A 10534-nucleotide genomic window follows, 5' to 3' on the forward strand; every position below is an offset into this window, starting at 1 on the left:
AACGTTGCCCTACAGCAGCCCCACCCTTCCCTGGAGACTCCAGGAACACACTCAGACCTTCTGGTCGCTGGCTTGCCTCTGGGGTCCCCTGCCTAATCTTCAGAACTTTCCTCACTGACCCCTACCCCAGCAATTTGTACTTTACATCCTCCCCAGTACAGCAGAACTATAAGGAGACAAGATCTCAAGGAATTGGGCAGCAAAGAAATTTGAGAGGATGAACAATCCCTCCTCCTCATCTCAAAGCATCAACACTATTTCCTACAGAGTTCTATTCCTTTGAACTTTGTCTTATTTCTAGGAGGCTCTTGAGCCATAGGCCTTCTTGGTGACAGTGTGATGAACCGGAGGTTGAGCAGAGAGTAGATAGGCGGGGCTTGGGGGGTGGGGCCAAGCCAAAGGGCCTCTCACTTAGGAGCTTCCCCATTCTGTCAGCTCTCCCGGAACATTCAAGGCAAGACTGGCATCCAGCGTGGCAGGTGAGGGACCAGCAAGGACAGAAGGGGAGGCTTTAGGGGTGATGGTGGCAGAAGAGTCCCCGCTCCGTCAGCCTGAGCTTTCCTTATTGTGAAACTCTCATTTGATAGAATTCTTGGGTCCTCAGTGGAGAGGGCCAGCTCAGTTGTCTCTGGGGCAAGGCAGCCTCAGAAAGAAAGACATGGTTTGGGATGGCTGAGGGCAGGGCTGAGGCATGCGGGTGGATGCAGGTGTGTGACAGAATACTGAGAGATACAAGGAAATCTGAGGAGACATGGAGGTAGACATAACAGCCAGAGGGAGAGCATGGCCAGAAGATCATAAGGCAGGACCCAGATAAGAGAAAAAAGGAGACTGAAACAGGTAGAGTGGGAGAGGACAGTGGGCTAACGGTGAGGTGGCAACAGGGGCAATGGAGAGCTGGGTAACAGGAAGGCCAAGAAGGAAGGAAGGCTCACATGGAGCAATCTCCTCTTCCGGCTGTGGCGCATGGTTCAGAAAGCCCCAGGCAAAGCCGGGAGCAAAGCAAGGCTCCAGGTTCCCACTGGACTCATTCAGCCCGGGAAGAAACCCCCAAGTTACCCATCTCCCCTGGCTCTTCAGACTCCCATTTCGGTTTGGGGGAGAGGGCGAGGCTGCTCCTCACTGCGGTCACGGCCACATCCTGCAGAGCAGGGGAGGGGGAAGTAAGAAGCAAAACAACCAGAAGAATCACAGGCGAGGACCACGGGGAGAGAGCCCTGGACATGTGCAGCTGATATGCCCCCAGGAAGGTCCAGTTCAGCCCCAGCAGAAGACCCGAGACCTCCAGTAGTACCTGCCCCTCTTGAGGCGCTTGTTTCTCGTGCTTCTTCCGTGCACCTCAGCCTCATCGAGAGCATCCCAGGGAAGGAGGTTTCTTTGGATTATTTGATTCAAAGACCATTTTTATAATTTGCTAGTGAATTCAGCCAAGTGCCTTAATTTCTCTTAGCTTTGGTTTTCTCATTGCTAAATGGGTTTATCTACCTTAGAAAGGGTTGGGAAGACTGAGATAATTCACATAAAGCACTTGGCAGTAGTAGGTTCTCAGTAAATGTTAATTATTTTTATCAGGACTCCTGGGACTCCTATATTTCTCACTTCTTTAAAGGCAGTACAGCATACTAGCTGACTTGGGCTTTTGGAGTCAGAAAAACAGTTGTGTTTGACCTTGAGTGAATTATTTAATGTAAGCCTCAGTTTGCTCAGCTGTAAAACAAGGACGGTAATACCTATAGTATACTTATAATACTATATTGTAGGTGTATGGTACATAGTGTCCAAAAATAGCGGCTGTGGGAATTATCTGCCAGGTGAGCCTTATCTTCTCCACTGTAGCAGCAATAGCTACTTCCTCTTAAGACCTGTGGTGGGCTAGCCTCCTGTGTGCCCTCGGGCCTCCAGCCAAAGCTATTAGTGCTCCCCTGGGCTGTTTTGGAAATCAAGATTTCCTACAGTACTAAAGGAGAAAAATGGGAACAAGGCATAGAGGATTGAGGGGGGCAGGGGGAAAAAGATGACAAACAAAGATGATGATGAGATAGAAACCGAAGAAGACAGAAAGGGGAAAAGCCATTTCTTCCTTTCCAAGGAAGCCTGTGGTCTTTCTTCTAGTGACTGACCATATACGCCTCCACACCCTCCCCCAGGAACCATGGAGTCCTTCAGCTCAAAGAGTCTGGCGCTGCAAGCTGAGAAGAAGCTACTGAGTAAGATGGCAGGTCGGTCTGTGGTTCACCTCTTCATTGATGACACAAGCAGCGAAGTGCTAGATGAGCTCTACCGTGTGTCCAAAGAGTACACGCACAGCCGGCCCCAGGCCCAGCGGGTCATCAAGGACCTGATCAAGGTGGCCGTCAAGGTGGCCGTGCTGCACCGCAGTGGCTGCTTTGGCCCCAGTGAGCTGGCCCTGGCTGCCCGCTTTCGCCAAAAGTTGCGGCAGAGTGCCATGACAGCACTCAGCTTTGGCGAGGTGGACTTCACCTTCGAGGCCGCTGTGCTGGCCGGCCTGCTGACTGAGTGCCGGGATACGCTGCTGGAGCTGGTGGAGCACCACCTCACGCCCAAGTCACACGGCCGCATCCGCCACGTGTTCGACCACTTCTCTGACCCGGGCCTGCTCACGGCCCTCTATGGCCCTGACTTCACTCAGCACCTTGGCAAGATCTGCGATGGGCTCAGGAAGCTGCTGGATGAGGGGAAGCTCTGAGAGGCCTGAACCCAGCACATCCCACTTTGGCAAAATGGCTGACTGAGAAAACAACAGATAATGGGCTGTCTAACCCTCCTCATCCGCACTAACGCTTTCCAATCCTCAGGCTTCAGTCTTCCCCAAGAGTGCTTTTGACTCTGAGACCACCCCGCCCCCAAACTGCTGGTGGAGAAGAAGCAATGCTGAGGATTGAGGCCTCTCTCCCACTGCAGCCCCAGGACAGGAAGCAAAGCTGCCTGAAAAAGATGAAGTGAAACTTGGATCTCTATTTCCCCCATACGGGATGGCTGAAACAGGGAAGCCCCCCTCCCCTGTGAACCAGGGGAAGAGCGCAGAGCCCATTTAACCCCTCCGGGGACACTAAAGACAGACGAGGAAGGGGACCCTTAGAGACATCCTAGACCTCCAGCTCTAGACAGAGCCTGGGTAGATACCAGAGGCTCTGTTCCAGAGTGCAGGAAGAAGGGGCAAGAGCATGGGAGAGTCTCACAGGAGAAATAAAACTACTAAAACATGCACAGGGCTCAATGTTTAATCTCTCCAGCTTCTTACATCTTATGATCATCACAGAGGAAAGAGGTATATAAACACCACTTATCTCACCTCTCACCATTTCCATACAGGAGACAGAGGCATATTTTCAGTATTATTGGGGTTCCCTTGCCTACTTCTCCTCTGTAAGAAACTTAGAACTGTACCGCAGATCAGTGCTACAAATTGCAAATAAATACGCAGTGAGGAGCAATGCATAGGTTGATAGGCTCTGGTGGGGAGGGGTATAACAAAGAGACTCCCACAACAAAAAGACTCCCACAGCTGTCCTCCTCTTTGAACTCCAAGGCAATTCTTCTTCCATTCCTTAGCCTCACCATAGGCTGAAGAGAGGAGCAGGTTAGAAGGGTGAAATGGTGGCATGGAGTGCTCCGATCCCTACAGTGCTGTTTTTCTCAAAGCAAGAGTTGTGAAAAAGTTGTAGTGAACTGGTTAGTCCAGAATGAGCCCAAATTCTTTACTGTGAGATTAGAGAAAAGGCCTGGCCCAGTGCACCATTCTCTGCAGCAGGGCTAGATCACAGACTGCCCTGTCCTCAATAACATGCATGGCTAAGAAGGTGGTGAAGGTGGGAGCCAGCGGTCACTGGCTCACTGTTCCTGGGTTCCCCTCACCCCAGGAGTATAGAAATCCCATTTTTCAGCTAAGAGTGGGAAAGAATAAGATACAGCAAATAAATATTACTTCAATATAGCACCAAATAAATTAGGTAACATAGTTAAAGATGGGGAGGAAGTTGAGGGCTGGAGGAGTCCCTGCCTCCCTGCTCTAAGGCCAAGGAATGGGGAAAGGGACGGGAAAGGCAGCAGGGATGTAAGAAGAGCCTCCTGAGTCTAGAGGACAACTCTAGATTCAGCCCAAGAACTGAGAAGGGGTCCGTTCCCCATCCCCTACTCTTGCCAATAAAACTGCCCCGGGCCAAGGAACTCTTGATGGACAAGGAGGCTGGGAAGATGGCAGGAGGGAGGGAGGTGGGCTGGGAAGCCGTGTTCTTGAGCCTCACCTCAGGCTCCTCTCCCACTCAAGTTGCTCCTTCAACATCTCACTTCTCTCAATCAGTTCCGGGGACATTAGAGTTTGAAGATTTCATCCTCCTGGTCCCGAAGTGTCTGGGTCCGAGAGGTCTGGGTCAGCGGCACAGGACCTAGGACTGCTCGTTGTTGCATCCGAGGAGAGCTCAGGTGAAGACTTGAATCCTCCCCAGGTACCCTGCAGGTGAGGAAAGAGGGGACAGAGTGAGAGATCAAGGGAAGAACCTGAGACTGGGCCAAGTGAAGAGGTACATGGGAGGCTGTCTTCCTCTCCTAATGTACATGAGCCGGCTGCTCTAAGAGGGAGTCTCAATGCCCTCTGGATGAATGCGCCTTCATGGATCATCAGAGCAGTAAGAACAGTCAACTGCTTTACTCCAGTGTTTTCAGTCCTTCTACTCATTCCAGCAGCCATTGGCTCTGCTCATTGTCTTGGGGCCATCTGGGGGAAAGGCTTCACTTGCTTCTCCTCACACCGTGCTTACTTACTTGTGTGTCTGGTCAGGCAAGGCTGGAAGAATGGAGAAGTCTATAGAAGGGCTTAAAAGGAACCATTCAAGACTCACCTACTTTCTGCTTTTTTCAGCTTCTGGGCGGCAGCCTTCTTTGACAGGCTGATCTGTGAATCAAGCTTCTTAAGGAAATCAGAGGCAGAGAGGTCATGGATGGGAGTTGGGGGGTCCTGGCCAGATGCGGGAAGGACTTCCCCATTGGCACGTCCTGAACCTGTCTCCTGTTTCTTCCTCTCAGCGGACTGTGGCCAAACTTCATCCTGACTTGGCTGTACCTGTTCCTCTCCATCTTTCTCTTCCTCAGAATCCACACCATTGAACAGGTCTCGGGGCTCTGTCAGGATGGGGATGTAGAGGGTTTTCTTCAGGAAGATGGAGTCATTAGTATAAAGGCGGTTTGCACGCTTAATCTGTTCCATCTTTAAAAAAAGGTCACCACAATTAATGACAGTAATAATGATCAATCTTCTATTTGTATAGCATCTCACACCTTTTATTTATTTATTTATTTATTTATCTTTTTTTGAGGAAGATTAGCCCTGAGCTAACATCTGCCGCCAATCCTCTTATTTTTGCTGAGGAAGACTGGCCATGAGCTAAGGTCTGTGCCCATCTTCCTCTATGTTATTTGGGACGCCTGCCATAGCATGGCTTGCCAAGTGGTGTACTGGTCCGCACCCGGGATTCGAACCAGCGTTGAACCCTGGGCCACAGAAGTGGAATGTGCAAGCTTAACCACTGCACCACTAGGCCAGCCCCCATCTCATGCCTTTTACAGTGATTGTACAGTCTTATCTGACCCTATAACAACCAAGCTAAATACAAAGGGCTGGTATTATTCCTATTTTATTGATCAGCAGTTTCATACTTTTTGCCTGAGAGCCCCTTTGTATTTTAAAAAATTATTGAGGAAAAAAGTTTTTATTTATGTGGATTACAGCTATGAATATTTAGGGTATCATAAATTAAAATTGAAAAAACTTAAAAAATTTATTTAAAAATAACAAACCCACTAAATGTTAACATAAAACTATTTTTTCAAAAACAACAACAAAATTTATTAAGAAGAGAGGCACTGTTTTATATTCTTGCAAATCACTTTAATGTTGGACTTAAAAGACAACAGGATGCTCATATCTGCCCCTACATTCAATCTGTTGCAGTATCACACGTCACGTAGCCTCTGGAAAACAGAGTACACTAATGAGAATGAGAACGAAAAAGGCAAATAAAGTCTTATATTATTATTACCATGAAAATAGCTTTGACCTTGTGGATCCCTGAAGCGTCTCAGGGACCCCTAAAGGTCCATGGACCTCACTTTGAGAACTTCTATTAAAGATGAAGGAACTGAGGCTCAGAGAGGTTAAATTACTTGCCTAAGATTATCTAGCAAGTTAATGACAGAGCTAGAACTAGAATTCTGCACCTTTTTACTCCTTCTGGAAATGCTTTTTTCACACTCTAATTTCATTGATCAAATATTTATTTAGTACCTACTTATTCATCACTGAACACAGTGACTGGCATCACCATCTATCTACCTGCCTCCTACAGTAGAACTAGCAATGTCATCCTTAACTCATACTTTTATTTCACCACCCATCCCAGTGGTCAATAAAAATGGCTGCAAAAATCTCTCTGAGGCTGGCCCCGTGGCTGAGTGGTTAAGTTCTCGCGCTCTGCTTCAGTGGCCCAGGGTTTCACCAGTTCGAATCCTAGGTGTAGACACAGCACCGCTCATCGAGCCATGCTGAGGTGGCATCCCACATGCCACAACTAGAAGAACCCACAACTAAAAATACACAACTATGTACCAGGGGGCTTTGGGAGAAAAAGGAAAAAATAAAATAAAATCTAAAAAAAAAATCTCTCTCTCACATCTGGGCTCATCTTCACATTACTGCCATCACCTTAGAACAGATTCTTAATATTTCTCATCTGGGTATCTCAAGTTTTTTTTTTTTTTTTTTTGAGGAAGATTAGCCCTGAGCTAACATCTGCCGCCAATCCTCCTCTTTTTGCTGAGGAAGACTGGCCCTGAGCTAACATCCATGCCCATCTTCCTCTACTTTATATGTGGGATGCCTGCCACAGCATGGCTTGCCAAGCGGTGCCATGTCCGCACCCGGGATCCAAACCAGCAAACCCCGGGCTGCCGAAGCGGAACGTGAGCACTTAACTGCTGTGCCACTGGGCTGGCCCTCAAGTTTTTTAACTGGTCTTCCTCTTTTCATTTCTATTCATCTTCCACCCTGTTGACATCTATCTTTCTGAAAACATTAGTCTGCTCAACCCACTACCTTGCTTATAAACATCCTATGGCTCCCCACTGGCTCGGAGATAAAATCCACACTGGCATTCAAGGGCATCCTCAACCCAGCCCCTAGGGGATGGCCAGCCTTCTCTCCTTCTGCCATCTATACATTTTGCCATCCCGCACTTTTCATTTTTCTTCAAACATTACATGATCTTCACACTTCTGTGTCTTTATCTGCCTGAAATGCATCTCCACTATCCCCTTCTCAGCCTGGAAAGCTTCTACTCATCAACTATGACTCCCTTTGTGTTACCTTCTTCAGGGCTCCCAGTGCATACTGTAAATATTGCTGTAATCATACCTACCCTATGATATTGTTATTCACCTCTGTGCATATTTGTCTTGCCCAAACGCTGTGAGTCCTTTAAGGGCAGGGATGGTGACTTGCTGGCTTTGTATCCCTAAGGTGCTCCTCAGCATCGTACAAACTTGGCACACAGCAGAGGCTCATTAATGCTTTATGAATAAAGAACTAGATAATAAAATATAGAAACCATAGATATAGTATATCAGTATTTCATTATCGGAGGTCAGGCAGCCAGTTTTACTCAAAATTCATCCCATACTGACACCAGTTTGTCATATTTCTTATATCTGTCAAATATCAAAGCTGTTTCCACCCTGAGGCAAGACTATTATAATAAACCTGACTAATAAAATCTCATGCTACAATGTGTTTAAAAATAAAACCAGATTAATCCGAACAATAAAAAAAGTTAAAATTGTCTTGCAGTTTTCTACTTTTACTTTGCCAAATGCTTTGATGCTATTAATTTTATTTTGCCTAGATAATAGCCTAGTCCCTTCTAGCTCCAAGGTGCTATGAATTAATCTGTGCATTTTCTATTGCTTTTATTATTTCCTAGAAGTACCACATAAGGGGACATCATTCCACTTTTAAAAAGGATGTAACCAAGGCCAAAGCCCAGAGGCGTCCTAGGCCATCAAGCCACCGTCTTTAAGAGCTAGAAAGGCCATTAGAATCTAGTCAGTTTACCAGAGTAGGTCAAAGTGAAGATTTTAGAATGAGACAACCTGGTCTGAATCCTAGCTCTACTAATTAGACTAATTGTGTAGTCTATGACAAGTTGTCTCCCTAAGCCTCAGTTTCCTTATCTTTAAATGGGAATAGTTATACCTACTTCATAAAGTCTTATGAAGATAATATGAGATAATATATAGAGCACGGCACATTCTAAGTGTTCCTTAAAAGATAGATACATAATAACTTAGACAATTTTCATTATTTAATACACCTTCCTCACTTTACAAATGCTAAGGAAACTGAGGCGCAGACAGGCAAAGTGACTTAGGCAGTCACTCAGCTAGTAAGCAGCCGACTGAGGTCAGAACCCGGAAGTCTTCACTAGACTAGAGCTCTTCTGTAGTCAGAGGGCACAGCGCTGTAAGGAAACCTCACAACTGTTGATGCACTAGTCGCACAGTGCCTTTCTTCGCATGGCTTCTGAGCCTCCGCTGGGATGGAGGGGCCGCTCAGTACTTTCATATCCACCTCCTTTGTTTAGGCCATGCCCTCTACTTCAAACGTTCACTTTCCCACACTCCCAATCTCCATGTGTGGAAATCTTAGCCATACCTTCACTGATTCAAAAAGACACCAATCAAGCTTCTATGTGCTGGGGACTATGCCAGACTCTAGAGATATAAAATTAAAAGGAAATCGTTTGGTCCCTTAAGGAGAGTATAGGCTATTGAAAAGACACAGATGTAAAAGGTGTAAACAACTGGATCACATAGGTTTGTAGGGAGGAGCATAGAGGAAGGAACTTCTAAGTCTTTCAAGGCTCATCGTGATGGCTCCCTTCAGATTTGCACTGATGTCCACCTCGGCCCCCTGCCAAGTAAAAATTAATCTTCTTTTCTGATTTCCCACCCTTTGTTAATACCTCTACAAACTCACCACATTGTCACCTTCAATCCTTATTTGTGTCCCTCTCTATTTCTCACTAGACTGTAACTTACATGAGGCAGCAACTATACATTCTATTTATGTTTCTATCTCCCAAGACGGTTACTACGGTGCTTTAAACAGACCAAGCATAAAAGTGTTGGCTAAATTCAACAGGATAAGGGGGAAAAAACCGCTCATCAACTTTAATGCAATATATTTTTACATCTATCAAATATACCCTATGCATGACCTGAAATGCTTGGTGCAGAGAGCACCTGTTTGACATCAAGGAGGCCACCTTACTGGAAAAAAGAAGGCAGATAGCCACTTTAGGAACTTAGAACTAAAACCCAACCCTCCATTATTTGCTGTAAATGTTTAATCACTTTCAATTAAAAAGTTTCTACGAGGTTAATTGTCCGGGCTTTGGAGTCAGATCTGTTTGAATTCCCACTCTAACACTCAGTATTCGACCTTGGTCAAATTGGTTAACCAATCTAAGTCTCAGTTTCTTCATCTGTAAAAAGGGGACAATAATTGTATGCTTGCTGGGCATGTGAGGATCAAGTGGACTGATGTATGCAGAGCCCCTAGCAGAGGGGCTGGCATAGTAAATAGGAGCTTCTCCTCTTCAATGGGATGGTGGGACCGGATACGTCCCAACCAGACAGTGAAATGCTGAGATGGGCAAACAACCAAAAAGATAAAGGTGGATCAGACAACACAATACAATTAGGAAGAGTTCAGGGGAAGTTGCCTAGAAGGGCCACTACATTCTCCTGAGGAATAAATCTCTTCTAACTGGTTGTCCACATTCCAATCCTGGAAGACTCACCGTCACCCCGTATTTGAGCGCTAGTCCAGCCAGGGTGTCTCCGGGCGCCAACTGATGCTCCAGGCGTCTTTCCCTCACTGGGGAGCAGGCAGACTGCACCAGGCTTCCATAAGAACGAGCCCTGCTCCCTTGAAGCAGTCCTGACCCCCCGAGGGGGGCCTGTCTAGAGGGAGAGGCCATCTCCTCACCCTGCGGACAGCTGAGGCTGCAACTGCGGGAGGCTCGGCTAAGTGACCGACAGTGACGGGCCCGGAGTCTGAACGGATATCCAGGGGATTCCTTTCCCCTTCTGTCTTCTCTCGTAAGTGTCCCCGCCTCCCTCGCCACTACGCGCCTCCTCCCTCCAAGCCCCTTCCCACAAATCTGTACCCTGAGTATTCAATCCCTGAGTTTCTCCTTACTACCCCTCCAACTTTCGCCTCTCCACAACTCGCTACATTGACTTCTGACTTTTGAACTCTAGACACTCGCCTCAGCACGGCTCACTTTGCCCCCACGTCGGGCAGCGCTGCCTCCGAGCACCGCCCGCCCCCGCTCCGCCCCTTCCCGGGGTTGGTTCTCTAGAGTCAGGAACAAATCAGGCCCACTCCGGGTGGGCCGTCGCCGCGGACGAAGCGCCGAAGCACGTTCTGACTGAGCGAATTTGTAGTACACTTTCCACT

At 47.3% G+C, this 10534-nt stretch overlaps 2 protein-coding genes across 3 annotated transcripts; one reads left to right on the forward strand and one right to left on the reverse strand.

Annotated features, from left to right (window-relative positions):
• Positions 1-372: 372 nt before the first annotated feature.
• TNFAIP8L2 (TNF alpha induced protein 8 like 2) lies at positions 373-3226 on the forward strand. 2 transcript variants are annotated; one of them, XM_014865326.3, is made up of 2 exons: positions 373-479; positions 2148-3226. In XM_014865326.3, exon 2 carries the CDS (start codon positions 2153-2155, stop codon positions 2705-2707), a length of 555 nt encoding a protein of 184 aa, XP_014720812.1. In that variant the 5' UTR covers positions 373-479; positions 2148-2152; the 3' UTR covers positions 2708-3226. The 2 variants fall into 2 exon arrangements, with proteins under 2 accessions (XP_014720812.1, XP_044614124.1); XM_044758189.2 differs by having other exon boundaries at positions 387-479; positions 2113-3226.
• LYSMD1 (LysM domain containing 1) lies at positions 3227-10439 on the reverse strand. Its single transcript, XM_014865325.3, has 3 exons — positions 9873-10439; positions 4860-5224; positions 3227-4471 (listed from the first exon to the last, which is right to left on the reverse strand). The coding sequence occupies exons 1-3, from the start codon at positions 10050-10052 to the stop codon at positions 4333-4335; spliced, it is 684 nt and encodes a 227-aa protein (XP_014720811.1). The 5' UTR covers positions 10053-10439; the 3' UTR covers positions 3227-4332.
• Positions 10440-10534: the final 95 nt, after the last annotated feature.

The sequence above is a fragment of the Equus asinus genome, chromosome 25 (genome assembly GCF_041296235.1).
Source record: "Equus asinus isolate D_3611 breed Donkey chromosome 25, EquAss-T2T_v2, whole genome shotgun sequence".
NCBI lineage: Eukaryota > Metazoa > Chordata > Mammalia > Perissodactyla > Equidae > Equus > Equus asinus.

What these genes read in the sequence shown, in the direction of transcription:
- TNFAIP8L2 (XM_014865326.3), top strand. Translation starts at nt 2,153, where the DNA reads ATGGAGTCCTTCAGCTCAAAGAGTCTGGCGCTGCAAGCTGAGAAGAAG.
- LYSMD1 (XM_014865325.3), bottom strand. Translation starts at nt 10,052, where the DNA reads ATGGCCTCTCCCTCTAGACAGGCCCCCCTCGGGGGGTCAGGACTGCTT. An exon ending in CGCTCAAATACGGGGTGACG is followed by an intron (nt 5,225 to 9,872) that starts GTGAGTCTTCCA and finishes CTTTTTTTAAAG; the next exon opens with ATGGAACAGATTAAGCGTGC. An exon ending in CTGAAAAAAGCAGAAAGTAG is followed by an intron (nt 4,472 to 4,859) that starts GTGAGTCTTGAA and finishes CCTCACCTGCAG; the next exon opens with GGTACCTGGGGAGGATTCAA.